Source organism: Ahaetulla prasina, chromosome 1 (assembly GCF_028640845.1).
Source record: "Ahaetulla prasina isolate Xishuangbanna chromosome 1, ASM2864084v1, whole genome shotgun sequence".
Classification (NCBI taxonomy): Eukaryota; Metazoa; Chordata; class Lepidosauria; order Squamata; family Colubridae; genus Ahaetulla; species Ahaetulla prasina.
Window position 1 is genome coordinate 17,050,608 of NC_080539.1, and position 21,588 is coordinate 17,072,195.

At 41.0% G+C, this 21,588-nt stretch overlaps 1 protein-coding gene across 1 annotated transcript in view; it reads left to right on the plus strand.

The window, feature by feature from the left end:
- CALN1 (calneuron 1) overlaps positions 1–21,588 on the plus strand; it is a 242,558-nt gene that overhangs the window by 52,892 nt on the left and 168,078 nt on the right. Inside the window, exon 2 of the mRNA XM_058164287.1 lies at positions 8,454–8,578. Coding sequence (XP_058020270.1) covers positions 8,461–8,578 — 118 coding nt within the window. The 5' untranslated portion in view covers positions 8,454–8,460. The remainder of the gene's footprint in view (positions 1–8,453; positions 8,579–21,588) is intronic.

Below are 21,588 nucleotides of genomic sequence, written 5' to 3' on the forward strand. Positions count from 1 at the left end.
AATCATTAGGGCAGAGAACCGGTTATTAAATTACGTGAATCCCACCACTGACACACACCCCTCAAGCAGCCTTTGGCTGCAATTAGTCCAGTCCAACACTCTGGGCACCATGGCTGCAAAGCAAGAAGTTCAGCAGGGCAAGTTGAGGAGTTCAGGAAGCAAAGGAGCAAGACAAATATCCAGAAATTCAGAAGGAATGCAAGGAATCCAGGAAAGTTCAAACATCGGCATGTGATACTCCAAGAATTCAGCATTTGTTCCCAATAAATGCCCCTCCCCACAGTGTCTCTTAAGTCTCAGTCCCCAGGTGTGCCTTGTGAAGAGGGGCAGGACACTCTTCTCCCAAGTAGCCAAGTCAATCTGCGCTGTTCTCACCTTCTCTCCACTCTCCATGCTCAAGGATCAGGAGGGGGCAGTCCCTACTCATCACCTGAGCTCTGGCTCTCATGTTCACTGCTTAGTCTCTCTGAGTCATCCTGCCCCTGTTCCTCCCTGCCTACAAGCCATCCCGATCCTGAAAGGCCCTGGCCTGACTGGGTCTGTTCCTCCCCGTTTTCCTCTGAAGCCAATGAAGCTCAATCTCTGTCGGCTCCAATTCCAGCTCGTCTTCCCCCACAGATTCAGGCTTCAACGGCGGCATCACCATCAAAGAACTTCTCTCTACCAGAATATGGTGAGAGAAAAGGTCCCTGAGGATGGGCTCCAGCGCGAGTCTGAAAGCTTGGAAGACTAAACCTCTGGTCCCAGTGACCGACCCAGATTGGATCCTGCAACATTATCCTGGAATGTATATATTCACCTTCATTCGGAAGCCATACTGTATGTACTAAGCTAGCTGGATCAGATGTCCAAATCAAGTAAGACAGTTTTCTGAGTTTTAAAATGGAAGCAGTGCAACAGTTCACATAGTTCCATAAATTTACATTCAAAGTTAAAGTTCTTTTTGAGTTGAACTCAAGACCTGGTAGGTACATGAACCTGTCCATGCATTTTTCTTTGACAACCATGTCAGAAATGGTTTACTATTACTGGCAGGGTGTAAAAATGAAGGCAGGAACAGCACACACTGAACAGCGCCATCAAATATTGTGTACAGGAGCATCTGTACAGAAAATTTGTACAGAATGTGGTTTAAATCCTTTTAAGTCTAGATGGGAGATCCCACAAAAGATTGTGAAGAATAAGAAAACTAACATCTCATGGGACTTCCAGACTTAGACAGACAGGCAGTACTGGCTAATCAACCAGACATTGTGGTAGTAGACAAGGACCAGAAGACAGTGGTAGTGATAGATGTAGTGATGCCAAGTGACAGCAATGTTTGGAAGAAGGAGTATGAGAAGCTGGAGGAGTACCAGAGCCTGGAGGAGAAACTAGGGAACATGTGGACAGAAAAGGCCAAAGTGGTTGCAGTGGTGGAAGAGCACTTGGGGCTGTGACTCCTAAGCCAGGAGAAGTGATCCAACAGATGTCAATCAGAATAGAGCTGGGAGGGATCTTGGAGCTCTTCTAGTCTAACCTCTTGCACAAGCAGGAGACCCTATACCATTTAACACAAGTGGCTGTTCAGTCTCTTCTTAAAAACCTCCAGTGATGGAACACCCACAACTTCTGAAGGCAAGCTGTTCCACTGGTTAATTGTCCTCACTGTAAGGAAGTTTTCCTTAGTTTCAGGTTCCTTCTTTCCTTGATTAGTTTCCATCCATTGTTTCTTGTCCTGCCTACAGGTGCTTTGGTAAATCCCAGGAACGACATCAGAGCTTCCTGTCCAGAAGAGTGCAGTGCTTTGAATGGCTAAGATACTGTGCAGACCCCTCAAACTCCCAGGCCTCTGATAGGGGATCATAGATGGATGGATGGATGGATGGATGGATGGATGGATGGATGGATGGATCAATGGATCGAAGACAGTCATTCTGAACAGAGGCAATTGTATGTATGTATATATTATGTATGTATCAGGGATGGTTCTAGTTACCTTTATTACCATTTCGCATCGTGCCTGCGCTTCTGCATGCGCAGAAGAGTTTTGATGACGTGATGATGGGTGGAGCCTCCTACCAGTTTTACCACCGGTTCTATAGAACTGGTCCGAATTGGGGGCAACCCACCACTGGTATGTATGTATTTATCCATCCATCCATCAATCCTCCCAGTCTGGTCAACTGCTCTAGGATTTCTGGTGGTTCCCCCATCCAATTCCTAATGAAGTCCAATGCTCCTTAGCTTTCTGAGCTAAGCTAAAGTCATAACAGCCTATGTACGGCTACTGCACTCCATCCTGATTCACTGTCTTGAATTGGACCAATCCATTTTGAGGCAGTGAGGGGTCCTTGGTGCTCCCTGAACTTGGTTGTTTTCTTGCAGACATTGTGTTTTTTTTTATTATTCAAACTAGGTAACATTAAGAAAACAATCTCAACTCAGAGAGGCGCCAAGAAAACAATCAAGCTCAGAGAGGTGGCAAGGACCCCTCATTTCAACCCCAAGCTACAAATATTCACCTTTATTAATTTGAGGCAGTGCCTCAAAAGAATTGCTCTACTCTGACAGCTTGAATCGCCCTGCTTGATTTGGCTAGTCACTTCAGTCCAATTGAAAAGAGCATCTGTGTATGCCTAAACTATTGCCTAAAACAGGGGTCTGGAAACTTGGCTCTTTTAAGACTTGTGGACTTCAACTCCGAAAAGGAACTCTGGGAGTTGAAGTCCACAAGTCTTAAAAGAGCCAGGTTTGCAGATCCCTGGCCTAGAATAAAGCGGGTAGCTCTCTCAGCTTTACTTCAATGGGGGGACATTTCAGTTTTGTACTTGTCTTCGATTCTTAAAAAGATACGGAAAAAGACTGCTATGCTTAGAACAATATGGACTCTCCAAAGTACATCAGAGTTACACCCTAGTCTAGGGATGTCAAACTCAAGGCCCATAGGCTGTAGGCCCATGGGGCCACCCTGGAAACAGTGCAGGACTGGCCTGTGGTGCGTCTGCCAATGAAAATGGACCTTGGGAGGCCATCATGGCCGAAAACAAAACCCAGGCGGGCCACATGTGGCCTCCCCAAGCTCCATTTTTGCTAGCAGAGGGCTGCAGGAGGCCATCATGGCCAAAAACGGAGCCTCCGTCATGGCCGAAAACGGTGAGTGATAGTGAGCTGGCCACACCCACCCCAGCCCCCTGAGGTCAAACACAACTCTGATGTGGCCCTCAATGAAATTGAGTTTGACACCCCTGCCCTAGTCTATACTGTTACAAGCTTAGCAGGTAGTTTGCTAAGAAACAAAGTGTCCTAAAGTTTGCTAAGAAATAAAGTGTGTTTTATTATGCATGCTTCTACGGCAGTGGTTCTCAACCTGTGGGTCGGGACCCCTTTGGGGGTCAAATGACGATTTGCCAGAGGTCGCCTAAGACCATCAGAAATATGGGAAGTATACTTGCGAGTCGAAGAATCGCGCTCCAATGGTTGACTCCACAAGCCAGCTGCAGGTTCTTCAAATCGCTAGCCGAATTCGGCTTCAGGCGCGATGAATTAAAAAAGAGAGAAATCTTTGCTCTGATGTCTCCCTCTTAAACCAGCTGCAATCACTCCCAATCGCTAGCCTAATCTGGCTTCAGGCACCATAAACTTAATAGGGGAGGAGTCTCCGCTTTAATGCCTCCGTCCTCAAGGCAATCGCAAGCAGTTCAGATCGCTATCATTATGGCTTCAGGTGCGATAAATTCAAAACGAAAATAATTTTACGGTTGGGGGTCGCCACATCGTGGGGAATTGTATTAAAGGGGTCGCCACATCATGGGGAATTATATTAAAGGGGTTGCAGCACTATAAAGGTTGAGAACCACTGTTCTACAGGCTCAGGATATTTTTGAAGTAATAAAAACCCCTGAAGACTGAAAATATTGTAGATCAAATAGATCAAAGATGCTAAAAAAGAAGCAAATCAGCTGAGGATGTAACTCTGAGCTGTGTTTTAATTTAAGTCGTAAGGATTTAATATCCTGTTCCAACTTATGTTAATTAAATTAAGTTTTTAAGCCCAACAGCCACTGTCATCATTAACTCTAGCCAGCAATTTGGAATTGGCAAACCATTAATGGGGGCCTCACCTTTGATGCCCTCTTTAATTCATATACTGGCACTTGGGAAGTTCAGTTTTGATGAATTGTGACACAAAATGGCTTCCTTGGCAGCAGCAGGGTAGTTACTGCGGTTTTGTAATGCAGAAATGTGTGTGCGTGTGTGTGTGTGGGATATTAACAGCCTCAAATGTAATAGTATTTTAAAGCTGAAAGATGAATTTATGTAGCTGCTGGAGAGACACTTCCAGGCAATTTCATGCACTGTGGTGCCTTTAAATAAATTTAGACGGGGTTAAAAGGGCTTAAGGAGCCCTCCTATTTCTTTTATATATAATTCTTTTATTGAGTTTTGTTATACAATAAAAATACAGAAACCAACCCCCCCTCCCGAAAGTTAGAAAAGTAAGAGAAAGAAAAAGTGCAGCAGGAGAGAAAAAAGTGGTTATTTCTGACTTTTTTTCACTCCAGTAAAACACTAAAATTACAACCTCCATCTTTTGCGCTGCATTTTGCAACGTTTCCAACCATTTCCATAATAACAAAAATCATCCAACTCATCCAAACCTAAAATCGACATTTCACTTTTTTTCAGTTTCGAGCAAAAAGTCCAGAAGTGGTTTCCAAGTAGAAACCAAACTAGATAAATTCTAGTTATTTAGAAGTTAGTTTTGCCATCTCCACTGGCTCACTATCACTTTTACCATTTACTGTTCCATTGTGGGAATTAATGTCTCTTTCCATCTTGTGTATTTAAGATTATTGCCACTGTCCACATATATAATAACAAGCTTCCAAGTTTTCTTTTACATTCCTTGCCTACCAAACTGGAGCCCGCCTATTTCAAAGAGGTTGCTGTTAAGGGTAATCTGGGTTTACAATCAAGGTTATGGACTGTTGAGCAGAGTACCCTACGCATAAAAACGACTGAGACTGATTGTATACAATAACAGTCACTTGCAGACAAACTGGGGTTTGATATTTCTTTACTTTTAGGGAAAAGGCAAAGCCATAGCCCAAAAACAATTCAGGTAATACATGTATAAAGTCAGTCAGGGATGTTACGAATATCAAGTCTTCTTACCAATGTAGACTTGCACAACAAACAAGGTCTTCTTTCAGTTCGGCAAAACACAGTTCAATTCACAACAGTCAGTATCTTGAGGAATCAGTAACTAGCCATGATCAAGCAACGATAATAAAGCTCAAATATACAGTTGCAGCATGTCATCAGGTTACAATACTCTAACGTCCCTGTAGATTCCCCACAAGCCATAATTTAGTAGTCCTTTTATACATTGGCTACAACCAATCAGGATGCTTGCATGATGCAATATCATGCCTTTCTACAAACATACATAGTTAGTTTATATATTGCCTGGCCAATTAGTTAGGCAAATAACAATTTCCTGACAGATGCATTTGATTTCAGGTTTTGAAAAGCGAGCAAAATCCAAACAGCCTGCTTTGTTTCGGGTCATTCATTCATAGAGTATGACCTTGGATGTGAAACATTGGTGTTCTCCAAGCTTGGATGTTTCCTTTGAGATGTTTCATTACCCAACTAGGTAACGTCATATCAGTGCTAGAAGGAAGTGGGGTTTGCACTTGGTTTATGTACCAGTATTGGTGGGAGTGCTCTTGGTAGTTCCTCAGTTAGGCTATTGTTTACCCCACCGTATAAACCTTGAGCTACAAATAATAACTTCTATTGGTAAAACATTAACATAGTTAGCAATTAAGTGTTAGGCTGAGTATTACTCCTCCTGATGTCCAGTTGTTGAGGATTCCGCCTTCCTCCCATTCTACCCATTTTATATTGTGCCAAAACACTCTGCAATCTTGGAAGCTACCATGCTTCCTAATCCAAAAAAGGAAGGAATTTTACCAAAGCATTGGTAGAATGGAATAGAATAACAGAGTTGGAAGGGACCTTGGAGGTCTTCTAATCCAACCCCCTGCTTAGGCAAGAGAACCTACCCCACTTCAGTGAAATGTTTATCCAATATCTTAGAAACTTCCAGTGTTAGAGCATTCACAACTTCTGGAGACAAGTTGTTCCACCGATTAATTGTTCAAACTGTCAGGCAATTTCTCCTTAGTTCTAGGTTGCTTCTCTCCTTGATTAATTTCCACCCATTGCTTCTTGTCCTGCCTTCAGGTGATTTGGAAAATAGCTTGACTCCCTCTTCTTTGTGGCAGCCCCTGAGATATTGGAAGACTGCTATCATGTCCCCCGCAGTCCTTCTTTTCATTAAACTAGACATACCCAGTTCCTGCAACTGTTCTTCATATGTTTTAGCCTCCAGTCCCCTAATCATCTTTGTTGCTCTTCTCTTAACTCTTTCTAGAGCCTCAACGTCCTTGTTTTACATTGTGGTGACCAAAGCTGAATGCCATATTCCAAGTGTGGCCTTAACAAGGCATTATAAAGTGGTATTAACACTTCACATGATCTTGATTCTATCCCTCTGTTTATGCAGCCTACAACTGTGTTGGCTTTTTTGGCAGCTGCTGAACACTACTGGCTCATATTTAAACGGTTGTCCACTAGGCTCTTAGCTGGTTTCACATGACAACTAATGGGTCAACTTACATGGGTTACTTAGGAAAACATACGAAAAAGGGTTGCAGGAACAGGGTATGTCTAGTTTAATGAAAAGAAGGACTAGGGGCGACATGATGGCAGTTTTCCAATATGTCAGGGGCTGCCACAAAGAAGAAGAGGTCAACCTATTCTCCAAAGCACCTGAAGGCAGGACAAGAAAGAATGGAAACTAATCAAGGAGAGAAGCAACCTGGAACTAAGGAGAAATTTCCTGGCAGTCAAGAAATTAATCAGTGGAATGACTTATATCCATTTGTCTGAAATGATATAGGGATTCTTGCTTTTGAAGTTGGTTGGATGAGAAGACCTCCAAGGTTTCTTCCAACTCTGTCATTCTATTATTCGGTTAACTTGTAGATATCTGCTGGCTGCAGGAGAGAGGTAAATGACATTGTGAGTCACAATGCTGTCAGGCAAATGATGGAAATTTTGTATTCGGTATCAGGCAGCGTGCAGTTGATGGAGATTACTTAATTATTTATGCAACGACAATGAATTTCTCATCATTTTGATATCATTATGACTTACATTGGACACTTATGCCTGCATCTAATTTCTTTTTGATGTATTTTTTTTGGGGGGTGGGGAATCCTTTTTCTTTCAAATTGATTGAGAACTTTTTCTCAAAATGTGAAGTATTTTTCAAAAGACAGTAATTTTTTTTTTCTGGCAGTGTGTGCCATCACTGGGGAAGCGTTTGAAAGGGTTGATTGCCGGAGATGGCTTGTGAAGTAATAACTTTAATGCTATTTTTCTCGTTTGCTTTCTCCCAAGTTCATCGCCTGAATCAGTGCAGGAATATGGCACATTGTGAAGTAGAGATAGTCCTCAACCGGAATAGTGCTCCTGGTTCCTGTAGTCTGCAATCTTTTCTGTAGTCCAGTTTGCCTCCAGAAAAAAAACACCTTTGGGACAACCATGACCTGGATGACTGAGAATCTCTCCAGATGTTTAGCTATACAATTTGGGATGAATATCCTTTGGATGGTATGGGAGTAGAAATGGATTTCCAGAGGGGGAAAAAAATGGCAGACTACAGGAACCAGGAGCACTTACTCAGGTGACCCTGAGGACACAGATAAAGCTCCAAGTGCTTCAATGACCCTCCAAAAGGATGCAAATGACCAGCTGTCTGCAAGGAGCATAAATCCTTCCATTCCCCCACTATCCTGTCAAAGCTGAAGAAGTTTCTTGGATGAGAAGCGAAATGTCTTCAAAGAAAAAAACAAGAAAGTCCAGTTTGTCAGAGTTCGTTGCAGCACACACAATCAGACACAATTAAATGAACATCAGCAGAATTCAAATTACATAAGGAACTTATTTATATACGATACCATACAGGAGAATTCAGCATGCAATATCAAGAACACAGAAGCAATATTCATAGAAGGAAGTCATTACAGAGTAGAGAGATACAGAGGCTGATATATTGTACAGAGGCCAAACCAACTCTTATATACCATTCACCAAGTCTAAGCCCCACCCAGATTCCAAGCTGTCTCTTATGGCCCCATACAAACAAATAATATGTTTCAGTTTCCAAACAGCCCTCATTGGCTGACCCAGTTGCCATGTCTTATTCCAGTTCATGAATATACTCTGACACACAGTTGCCTCCTAAAAAAAGCATCATTGGTTTAAGTGACAGCCGTTAAGCGAGGACTACTCGTACGCTCCTTTATTTGCATCACTTGTTATTTCTAATATGCCGTGCTTTGGGTTCTAGAGATGAATGAGAATGTGAGAATCCTTTCCTCTCTTTCTACTATTAGGGAGAAGATGCCATTCCATCATGTCACGGCTGGGCTGCTGTACAAGGGAAACTATCTGAACCGGACCCTCTCAGCAGGAAGCGACAGTGAACAGTTGGCCAACATCTCAGTGGAAGAATTGGATGGTAAGGATTGAGTATACTGTTGGTAGAGTGGAACATAGGTTCTGTTTTCATTTATTCTTTCAAATACTGTATTTTTCAGATAAGATGCACTCCCCTCCCAAAAGAGGGTGAAAATTTGGGTGCGTCTTATACACCGAATGTAGCCAAAAATGCGAGGCACAGAGGCAGCAATGGCCTGTGGCAATCCCTGCAGCCTGGAACAGCTGACTGGGGGCATTCTGAAAGGCTGATCCACCCGTCAATCAGCTGCTCATGCTGAATCAGGCTGCAATAATGCACTGAAGCTGACTTAGCTGTTCGCTATTTGCTTCAAGGACTGTCAGAGTTCGTAGCAACAATCACAACCAGAAAGCACACACAAGTAACTGATTCAGCAGGATTCAATAACTTTTCTTTATATATCACACATGAAGTAAATATACAATACCAAAAGGTTTTCCAATGTGGTAGTAAACACAAGCAAAACACAAGCAGAGGAGAGGAGTTTCAGTTTTGAGCAGCAGACTAGTTTCCAACTCAGCACAGACTCAGAGCTGCAAGAGCTAATTCATGCCCAGGCTCCTTGCTGTCTCCTTCCTTGTTGCTCACACAGCAAATACTGTTTCACTTTCCAAAGAGCCCTCAACTCTCTCACACACTGACAGGACGCTAGCCAGATGAATACCGATGGATGCTCTTAGGCAGAGGCAGAATTTTTTTTCTTATTTTCCTCCCACAAAACTAAGGTGCATCTTATACTCCAGAGCGTCTTATACTCCAAAAAATACGGTAGTTCATTAAGTCTTACAAACTTAAAAACTAAGATATGAAGGTCTCAAGCTTAGGATACGGAGACATGAAATTCAACATCCCTGTTGAATAGTTTTGGGAATTTACTTTTTAGAAATGATATTTTTTTTAAAAAAAAAAAGTTAGGAGACTCAAAGCACTATCCAAAATTAATTACATAAGCACATAGGAGCTTGAATTCCTTTATGAGAAAAAGCTGTTCAATAGACACATAGAGGTAATGGACCAATAGACACATAAACCATAGAGATAAATCAACCATAATAGACATAAAGAAATAGATAGAAAAGAGATAGAATTATTTATTGGCAAAGTGTGATTAGACACACAAAGAATTTGTTTCCGGTGTGTAAACTCTCAATATACATACAACAATAGTGATAAGCAACAAAGTTATTGTTCTGTTCCCCCACCCCCACCCCAAACCACAATCAATTAGAAACGCAAACTGACTAGATGTGCCAGTAATTTATTCTTGCTGCAGATAACAATTCTGGCAACGAACCTGCGAGTGCTTGCCAAGTCCTCTTATCTATCAGAGCGACTGCAGTCCGAGCTGGAACAATCCCAAAGTTCAGAAGGAAACGAAATAGAATCCAGGAGCCAAAGTACAGCCAACGTTTTCAACAGTCAATAGTTTGTTCGTCACAAGAACTATAGGGCAGCCCCTCCTGCTTTTATATTCTGTGGGGTGTGGCTCCATGACTCAGCATTCTCTAGGCCTGCCCCACTCTTTCTTTTGATGTTGCCGTCTCTCCTGTCTGTGATACTGGGGGTCCAGCCACGACTGATTGTCAGCAGCTGCGTCTTGAGGCGTGGCCTGAGAGGGAGGAAATGCAGGAGACAGAGGCCTCGTCATCTCCTCCACCTGGCCTGCCTCTGGGACTTGGAGCGAAGCCAGAAAAGGAGGCTTCGCAGAGGGAATCCCTGTCGGCTCTTCCCCCTCGCTCTCTGAGTCACATTCTGCCAGGAGGCCAGGTTCGGGGGTGGGTGGGTGGGTGGCGAAGACACAACAGTTATTGTCATAAAATAAGGAGACAGGTAATAGGGAAGATGAGAATAATGGTGGTAATACTGGCTTTTTGGATAGTTTGACAGTGTTGTAGGAATTAGTTGTTTAGCAGAATGATGGCATGGGGGGAAAAAACTGTCCCTGTTTTTGTGTAGTTGTTCTGATGTGCAGTGCCCTATAGTGTCATTTTCAGTGTAGCAATGAACACTGTTTATGTCCAGAATGCGAGGAGTCTGTAGATATTTTGACAGCACTCTTTCTTGACTCGTGCAGTATACAGGTCTTCAATGGAAGGCAGATTGGTAGCATTTTTTTTTTCTGCATTTCTAATTATCCGTTGAAGTTTGTGTTTGGCTTGATTGGTTGCAGTACCAAATCAGACACTCACAGAGGTGCAGATGACAGGCTCAATAATTCCTCTGTAGAACTGTATCAGCAGCCCCCTGGGCAGCCTGAGCTTTTTTGAGTTGGCTTAAAGAGATATCCCATAGAGATAAACCAGTCATCCGTAGTTCACATTTATACACCATTGAAAAAGAGACAGTAAAAATGCTAAGAAGGAAACCAAAAAAGTCCAGAACACATTAACTCCAGCAAACAACACCCAGATAAGATAGGGTGAACACCAGACAAAAACCAGGTAGAAAACAATACCCTAATCAGGGAAATACCAAGAAGAAAACCCCCAGAAACCACGGGAAAGGCTAAGCTAATATAAACAGGGAGGAAGTCCCACATCCATTAACACTGATGATGTTATCTAGTTGGGTAATGAAATGTCTTCAAGCAAACAACCAAGCTCAGTGAATACCAAGGACTTCATAGTTAATCCCTGAGCTACATAGATTCCCTTCTGAGGATGAAGTTATCCATTCAGTTCTGTCTGACTCTTGGCGGTTCTATGGGCCAGATCTTGCCACATTTTCTGATCTTGTTCTACTTCTCCAAGTTTTTCTATGCTCTGGCTGGTATCAGCTTTGATGGTGTCCAGCCACCGTGTTTTTTGGCAGCCTGGTTTCCTTTTACCACTAATTCTTCCAAACGTAATTGGTTTCTCCAGTGAATTCCCCCACATAAAATGGCCAATATAAGAGAGATGTAGTTTTGTGATTTTATATTCCCTTTTATTGGAATCTAAAATTGGTTGCTGAGGTTTAAATCACGAATAGGATATGGATTTTTTTATTATTATTATTAACATTTCATTTCTCTGGAACTCAGATGTACAAAATGGCAAAGTCAAGAATTAAACCTACTGCAGTGAAGGGAAACTGGAGAGAATATTCATGGGGACCGGATTTGCCTTATCTATATACATCAGTTGCACAGAATTTGCAGGATTTACTGAAGTCAAAAGCAAAGGTGAATTTGGTAACATCTTGAACATCTAGGTCCTTTTTTGGAACAGCAAATATTTCCTTAATACCATGCTTGCATTATATGCTTGCATATAATTTATGAAACCAAATAAGCCTTCTTCTGATTCAAAAGCTCCAAAATATATAGGTAGGAGGAAAGGATAGAATAGAAAGGGGAGGGAGGGAGGGAGGGAGGGAGGGAGGGAGGGAGGGAGGAAGGAAGGAAGGATAACTAAAATCAGGGATTTTGATATCACAATAATAATATTATTATTAATAATTGGCATCAGGGGGACATAGCTATCATTAATTTAAGAGCCCTTGATTTCCCTGGGTCTATTTGAAGCATAATTAACTCCATGACTAAATTCAATTTTGATCAGCTTTTGTGTGTTCTGGAACAATATCTACTTAAAAAATGTGTATCTGCATAGAATTGTCACCTTTCCATTGACATTTTTGAAGTGGAATGCTTTGTTAAAATCATTTGAGATTCACGGAGTTGCTATGCTCACTTTTTTCATGACATGCACAATCCTTTACACCTCACCTACAGTATGTTCCCACATTGGATTTTTATTATTCTTTTTTCCCAATATTTTTATTTTTCCAGTATTCCCTTTGGAATATTGGCTGCTCTCTTTAGTCCTGCCTTATTGCTGCGGTCAAAGAATAGCTTACGGTCTGACCCTAGCCTCCACTTTCCAATTCCTTGACAATCTGGGACCACTTTGTCCAAATTTAATTTACAAAAAGCCAATTTCTTCAGTGCAATATTTAAGACTTGGGGGAAGGGATGCTCGCAAGGACAGAATGGATTGGAGCATTACAGTTTAAGCCTCCAGTGCTGATATTTAAAATGGCTGAATCATCTCCCACATTATTCCAAAAGAGTGTAATTCTGTTAAAAAAACCCACCTCCATGCCTCCAATGGCCCTTAGAGACATAAATTCAGAGACACATATGTACAGGTCAGAGGTGGGTTTCAGCAGGTTCTGACCAGTTCTGGTAGTGGAAATTTTGAGTAGTTTGGAGAACCGGTAAATACCACATCTGACTGGCCCTGCCCCCATCTATTCTCTGCCTCCCAAGTCCCAGCTGATCAGGAGGAAATGGGGATTTTGCAGTATCCTTCCCTTGGAGTGGGGAGGAAATGGGGATTTTACAGTATCCTTCCCCTGGAGTGGGGAGGGAATGGAGGTTTTACAGTATCCTTCCCCTGCCACGCCCACAAAGCCACACCCACGAAACCAGTAGTAAAAATGTTTGAATCCCACCACTGGTACAGGTCGTCCATAACTGAGTCCAAAATTCCTGTTGCTAAGGAAGACAGTTGTTAACTGAGTTTTGCCCCATTTTATGATCTTTCTTGCCAAAGTTGTTAAGAGAATTGCTGCAGTTGTTAAATCAGCCATGCGGTTATTAAGTGAATCCGACTTCTCTATTGACTTTGCTTGCCAGAAGGTCGCAAAAGGAGATCACGTAACACACACACAGCCCGGAAACTGCAACCGTCATAAGTATGAACCAGTTGCCCAGTGTCTGAATTTTGATCAAGTGACCATGGGGGTGCTGCAATGGTCATAAGTATGAAAAAAGGGTCATAAGTCACTTTTTTCATTGCTGCTGTACTAACTTTTGTAAGTCAAAGACTACCTGTCCATTATGTGGCCAAAACCTAGCTCATCTAAAGCAATCAAATTTATCTGACGATACAATGTAATTTTGTTAACAGTATATACTGGGCACCCAGCAAAGAAAGCATTAGCCATGGTGGCAGAGTGGTTAGAATGCAGTACTATTTCTGCTGACTACCGGCTGCCTGCAATTTGGCAGTTCAAATCTCACCAGGCTCAAGGTTGATTCAGCCTTCCATCCTTCTGTGGTGGGTAAAATGAGGACCCAAATTGTTGGGGGCAATAGGCTGACTCTGTAAACCGCTTAGAGAGGGCTGTAAAGCACTGTGAAGCAGTATATAAGTCTAAGTGCTATTGCTAGTGCTATTTTGCTTAACAGCCATGAGCAAAATAAGATATTGCAAAGGCAAGTCTGGAGACTCCAGGTTGACGCAGAGATAATCAAGCAGTGGGTGTTATTGTGCCTGTTGCCGCAGAGGAGATGTATGTGTGCGTTATGGATTTTTACTTTTTGGAATGTTAATGAAAGCTGTTCAGAGTTACCGCCTGTGGGTTAGGTGGCCGTATAAATGTGTATAAATAAATAATCAGACAGAGTGGAAGTTATACTGCAGTGTTCCTCAAGCCTGACAACTCTAAGATGTATGAACGTCAGCTCCCAGAATTCTTGGAGTTGAAGTTCATACATCTTAAGAGTTGTCAAGCTTGAGAAATGATGTTAAAGCATGATAGCAATAGCACAGACTTATATACTGCTTTACAGTGGTTAAAGCCCTCTCTAAGCAGTTTACAGAGTCAGCATATTTCCCCCCAACAATTTGGGTCCTTATTTTACCTTACTATTGATTATCCATTACTACTAGGTCAGTTGTCCTAGCCATACTACATTATGACTCATATACTTATTTGTATATTGTTTTTACAAACAACTCAAGATGTTGAACATGTTCAACGCACCCTCCTATTTTCCCCACAACAACAACAACCTTCTCAGATCTGTTGGACTGGAAAAAATAGATTGGAGAGTGACTGGTATTGGTTGCCGATTTCCTTCTGGGTGTAATTCAAGGTTCTGGTTGTCACCTTTAAAGCCCTTCATGGCTTAGGAGCAGGTTATCTGAAGGACTGTCTTTTGCCGGTCACATCTACCCGACCCACTAGAGTGTGAAAGCAAGGAATGTTGCAGGGCCCGTCCCCTAAGGAGATACCTCTGGTGGAACCCAGAAGAAGGGCCTTCTCCCTGGTGGTTCCCTCCCTCTGGAACATCATCCCTTCAGAAATTAGACTGGCCCCCACTCTCTTTTGGAAGGCTCCGAAGATGTGGCTCTGCCAGCAGGCCTGGGGAACCCTGAGTGGGATGGAGCCCATTAAATGGCTGGTATGAATGTGTGTTGTCAGGAGGGTGGGGGTTATTATTTCACTATTTTATGATTTTTTTAATGATTTTTGTTTCTTTTATATTGTGTTTTATGTCCTGTAAACCACCTTGAGTTGCCATGTGCGAGTAGGCGGCAATATCAATTTAATAGATTAGATGAGAGAGAGAGAGAGAGAGAGAGAGAGAGAGAGAGAGAGAGAGAGAGAGAGAGAGAGAATAATGATGATGAAGATAGATAGATAGATAGATAGATAGAATAATGATGTAGATAGATAGATAGATAGATAGATAGATAGATAGATAGATAGATAGATAGATAGATATAGATGATGAGATAGATAGACAATAAATAGATGATGATATAATAGATGGATAGGTGATATATAAATGATAGATAGATAGATAGATAGATAGATAGATAGATAGATAGATCGATAGATATAATGATGATGAAGATAGATAGATGATGAGATAGATAGATCGATCAATTGATCGATCGATCGATCGATTGATAGATAATAAATAGGTGATGATATAATAGATTGATGGATAGGTGATGATAGATAGATGATAGATAGATAGATAGATAGATAGATAGATAGATAGATAGATAGATAGATAATGATGAAGATAGATACTGTAGATAGATAATGATGATGAAGATAGATGATAGATAGATAGATAGATAGATAGATAGATAGATAGATAGATAGATAGATAGATAGATAGATAGATAGATAGATAGATAATCCCTGTTCTTATGATGCTAATTGTAATAAAATATGTGGGGGAAGGCAGATTTCTGATCCCTGCTTAGAAACCAAACACAGTATTCCTTCCCATACATTTGAAGTTGTACAGTTGCAAACGGGCTTGTAAATTGTCTTCGAACTTATTCTCATATGGGAAGAAATTATGAATCCCCTCCCATTACGGAAACAGGTAAGTGGCAGATTATTTGTAAGAGCTGTGAGATTGAGGACACCCCATCCTTTCATGCCTTGTTTGTCTTCGGCTTGCTTGTGTGGATGTATTGCTGCACGTTCCTTACACAACATGGGGCTTCTTTTCTGCTAATAGCCTATTTATTCTTCACCTGTTAGGCAGGAGATTTCTCGTGGGAATCCCAACACTGTTTTCCTTTCCTAGCACTGTTTTTATTGCAGATCTTCGCTTTCTGGCAACATTCCAGGTTTTCAGCTAAACCGAGATTTTGCTGCTGTGGGGAAACTTCAACAATCTAAGGTGAAAAGGAAGAGTTTCACTTAGATCTACACTTTACAAAGTGTATTTACAAAGTAAGTGCCCACAACTACTACACTTGTAGTAGTTGTGGGCATTTACTTTGCAGGATCCTGTTTTATCCTGATTTAAAAGCAAGGGTGCATGATAATTCATATTCCATATAAGATTATAGTCTTGAGACCAAACTAGACTTGGGTTAATTCTACAAGGGAAAGCTGTAAATGCTCCCGAATGAAAAAAGATTGATTCTATTTGATCCTCTTAATACATTTTTTCATGAGAACAAATAAAGATGAAAGAAGTTGATTCTTCTGAAAATTTCATGATTGTAAGGCTTTTACCTAATACAACTTTGCATTTAAGTTGTTGCTGTTTTTTTTTAAGAATAAAAAAAAAAGAATAATGAGATCGAAGGACAGTATCTTGCTCTCTGTGATCTGTATTCAGATGAGATTTGGGGGGGGGGAATAATTTCTTTTATAATAATAAACTCTGCCCCACTCCCCCTGTTTAGGTATGATATGTGTGTGTGTGTGTGTGTGTGTGTAAAGCTCAAGTGAAAGATTTCTACACAGCTGGGAAAATCTTAAAGGAGCGCCTCAGTAAGAGCTTAAAGCAGGGGTGTCAAACTCAAGGCCCAGGGACCGGATCCGGCCTGTGGAGTGCTTAGATTTGGCCCGTGAGGCTGTAATAGAAAACTTTCATCTTAAAGTGAAGAGACAAGACCACAAAGGATTTGAGAAACAAGAATTAATTTATTATTTGCGCAAATAGGACACAGACCCCCACTCACGTGGAACACCAAGGTCTGAGCCTCGAGCAAGGCTCAAGCATAATCTTTTATACCTTTGGTTACAGATATTGTCATGAGCAAAAAGAAGTAGTTATCCTAATTGGTTGTCACAGACAAAAGTCCATATATAGTTACTGGAACAGGTTACAAAGAACAGCATGTAGAAATATTCCTGTGCTTTACAGAAAGCTTGCAACACCACACCTCTGCCAAGCAATATACTTCCGCTTTTATGTGACACGTCGACTTCTATTTCTAATACATCTTGTTATAATCTTAACAAATAAACATAAAGCACTTGTATTATAAAGCATTGGGGTCCTGCTTCAAGGCCACCCTGGAAATAGCAAAGGACCAGTCCACAGTGCCTCTGCCAGTGAAAATGGTGCTCTGTAGGGCCACACAAGTTGGCCCTTGTCATTGGCAAAGCTGCAGGGGGCCATCACAGCCGAAAATAGAGCCTGGGGGGCCGAGTGCCCCCCACCCCGAGTTCCATTTTTGCTGACAGAGTGCTAGGAAAACAAACTACTAGCAAAAATGGATCCTCCCAGCCCCACCTGGGAGGACCCCACCTGGGAGCCCCACTTGGGAGCCCCACCTGGGCGGACTCCACAGTTGCTCCTGACATGAGTGATGTCAAGATGACCACGCCCATCATGGCAATGCCCACCTCTCCCTCCCCCCCCCCCCGAGGTCAAACACAACCCTCAATGAAATCAAAACTCACTATCTCGTTTAGCAACGAAACGTTGGGGTCAGTTGTGGTTTTAAGGAGAGGACTAACCTATACTTGTTTCTTTTATTTCCATTCTGTGACCTGAGTTTTAGCAAGACCACAGGAGGGGAAAAAAAACAAAAATAAGTTGCAGCTTTATCCCATTCCTTGTTTGTTCTCTGTTGCTTCTTGCAATATTCTCTTGGCGTCGTCTATAAACCAGTGCTTACTATTGGCAGGATTAAATGGATGATGGAGGCAAAGCAAGCTTTAAGCAGCAGTGGGGGGGGGGAAAAGAAAAACACATTTGTCTCCCACGAGAGCAGCTGTGTTTGGCCTTTTTTTGTATGCTGCATCAGATTCTGACGCAATTTTTCAGTTCACTGCAAATCTACAGGAGAATCCAGCCAAGGCCCGCTTTTCATGTGGGAAGCGATTAATCTAGGGCAGGGGTGTCAAACTCAATTTCATTGAGGGCCACATCAGGATTGTGTTGGACCTCAAGGAGGCTGGTGGCATGGCCAGGAGGCGTGGCCATCTCAATGTCACTCGTGTCAGGGGCACCTATGGTGGTCAAATGCTAAGGCAGGACTTCCCTCAGACCCTCCTTCCCTCTCATTATAATCTGTTTTCTTCCTTCATTCTCCTTTCTTCTTCCTCCCCCTCTTTCCTTCTTTTTCCTTCCTTGATCTCTTCCCATCTTCCCATCTTTTTCTTTGTCTTTCCTCTTTCCCTTTCTCCTTTCCTGTCCCTTCTTGCTCACGTGTAATATTCGTGTTATGACCACAATGGAGCCTGGAATTTTGGCTATAAGTTGTTGTGGTTATGAAGTGAGTCACCATGTGATTTGACTCAGTTTTATGGCTGCTTTAGGGTGGTTGTTAATTGCATCATTAAGTAAGCCATGTGGTAATTAAGCAAATCCAACATATGCAATAGGCATTTGAGCCATTTTGTGCAAATCAGAGTGATGTGACAGTGGGATGCTACAACTGATTGTAAACACAAGTTGGTTGCCTAGTGTTTGAAATTCAGTCGTGTTACTCCAGAAAAAATTGCAGTCTTAACTTTGAGGACCAGTCGTAAGCTGCTTTTTTAAAGTTCTTTGTAACTTCCAATGTTCATTAAGTGACTGGTCATTAAGTAAGGACTACCTATATTTTGCTTATTTGATTGTCCCTCTCCATTCACCATTGCTGCAATATTAAATGGCTTGTTTCTACAGAACAGTGAGAATGAAGTCCTTTCCAAAAGAACCCAGTAGAGGGGACTTCCGGTGGTTTCGTTTTCCCCGGGAGGACGCCTGGAATGGCGTCCCGAACTGAGATTCTGTAAAAGCTGGTGAAACAGCGGGAGAACGGCTGTTAGCCAGCTTCAAAGCTTTTCTCTGGGTCAAAGAGATTAGCAAGAGCGGCTGGATAGCAGAAGATTGCCCCAGGGGCTCTGCTTTTTTATGCAGAGTCTTGGAGGGCTGCCTGCATAACCCAGCCCCACTCCAGACTCGGCTCGATCCTGTTAATTAAGCAGGACAAGAGGAAAACGCCCACCTCTGCTCAATTGATTCCGTTTTGAATAACTTAAAGCAGACGGGACAAATACAAGTGATCGATTACTGGGGAAGCAAGAAGAGAGCTGACTTCTACTCCTTTTAAAAGGGAAAACTTTTCTCACTTGAACTTAGTGAAGGAAGAAATGGCGTCTGAAGGGAAGTGGATTGGAGGCTGCTTGTGAGAGAAAGTGAAGTTCGTCTTTGTGGATTTTAGCTGAATAGAAGCTTTCCAGAGGAGGCAAGGTGAAAGTTTTATTTTACAACTTTAATTGGAGACTTTGAGACTTTGAGATTTTATAATTCTAATTAGAGACTTTACTTAAATTAAAATGGCTTCTAAGCCACCAAAAGTTCCCATGACGAGAAGGGGGTCTGAAACTAATTTAGAAGATATATTAAAGGAACAGAATAGAGTTTCTGAAGAGCGATTTAAAGAAATTATGAATAATATTCATGGTGTGAAGGATCAACTTAGGGAAGAAATTAAAGAGACTAATAAAAAAATTAGAGAAGATTTATTGATGGTTTTCAAGGTTTGGCAAAAAATTTGGAAGTAATGGAGGATAAAGTGGAAGTAATTAGTCAAGCAAATCAGTATTTGGATAATAAAGTTGGAGAGCTTCAAAATAAAGTGGATAAAAATGAGGATCATGTGGTGGTATTGCAATATAGAGCGTTGGAGAAGGCTTTGAGAATTAGGGGTCTTCAAGACCGGAAGGAAGAAGATCTTAAAAAAGTTATATCAGAAGCCTTAGCTGAAATGTTAGGCATGGACCCTCGAGAAGTTGATTTTCAAATTGATAAGGCATATAGGGTTAATTCTTGGGTAGCGAGGCAGAAAAAGCTCCCAAGAGATATTGTAATTTATTTTTTAACTTCTACAATAAGAAATCAGATTTTGCAAGCTACATACCAAAAGAAATTGCAAATAGCAGAACAGGAGGTGTTGGTTTTGAAAGAGATCCCTGCTAAAATGTTAAAGGATAGAAGGATTTTAGGTTTTTACACAAGAGCTTAAGAAGCATCAGATTCAATATAGATGGGAGGTTCCAATTGGTTTAACAGTATTTTTTCAAGGCAGGAGATATCGAATTGATACTGAATTGAAAGCAAAAGATTTTCTTTTTAATGTATTGAAAGTGGATGTAGAAACAGTGGATAAAAGTCTTCAAGAGAAACAGAGTGGGGAAGCTGAAACTGCACCTGTGATATCAGTACCTCAAGAACAATCTCAAGAACAAAGAGTGACAAGGGAGCTATTAGGCGTAAGGAGATGGAGGAACGACTACAAAGACAGGAACGGACTTCTACTACTGAAGCTGTGGGAGGAGCCAAGCCGAAGAGTGAGGGTCTTCAGCTAATTGCTCAGAAGCTTCAAGAGGCCAGAGATGGCAAATAAATTTTTGACATGGAATGTTAATGGTTTAAATTCAGCACAGAAAAGAAGAAAAATATTCCATTATTTGAAACAATTTAAAAATGATGTGATATGTTTGCAAGAGACACATATAAAATTATCAGATCAGAAATATTTGATTAATTGAAATTAGGTAAACATTTTGTTTCTTCTGCTCGAATAAGAAAAATGGTATAGTTATATATTTGAAGAAAAATATATCAAGTAAATTAATTGAAACGGACATTCAAGGAAGATATATTGCTATTGAATTGATTTTAGAAGGAAAAAAGACACTTGTGATTGGCATATATGCACCTAATCAACAACAAGAAAAATTTTATAAACTGTTACATGAAAAATTGACTTTTTGGGACTATAAAACATTTATTATATTAGGGGATTGGAATGGTGTAATGGACATTAGAAGAGATAAAAGAACTCTTTCTAAGAAAATTCCTATGCATGCAAAATTGCCTAAATCTTTTTTTGATTTGATGGAAGATTTTGAGTTGAAAGATATATGGAGAAGGCAGAATTTTGATGATAGAGATTATACTTATTTTTCGGATAGGCATCAATCTTTTTCACGTATTGATTTTATATTAATTACCAATGACTTGCTTTCTAGGGTTAGGAAAACAAAGATATTTCCAAGGTGTTTAACTGATCATAGTCCGGTATGGATGGAGTTGCAATATGAAGGTGGAAGAAGATCATGGAGAATAAATGAAAATTTGTTTAGATATGAGGATAATGTAAATCAATGTAAAAACAAATGAAAGAATTTTTGATTATAATTTGGGAAAGGAACTTGATAGAAATGGTGTGGGACGCTAGCAAGGCCTTTATGAGAGGAAATTTGATATATATTAATAGTAGACAGAGGAGAAAACTACAAAAACAGCGTAGGGATTTAGAAGAGGAAATTCAGAGGAAACAACAATTATTGGTATATAATCCACATGATTTAAAAACTACTGAGCGATAAAGATATTACAGAGTCAATTTAATATGTTAATGGCAGATCAGGTGGCAACCAATATACAATATGCTAAACATAATACTTTTGTAATGCCAATAAATCAGGAGGTGGTTGGCTTATATGTTAAGGAAAAGACAGAAAGCACGTACTAT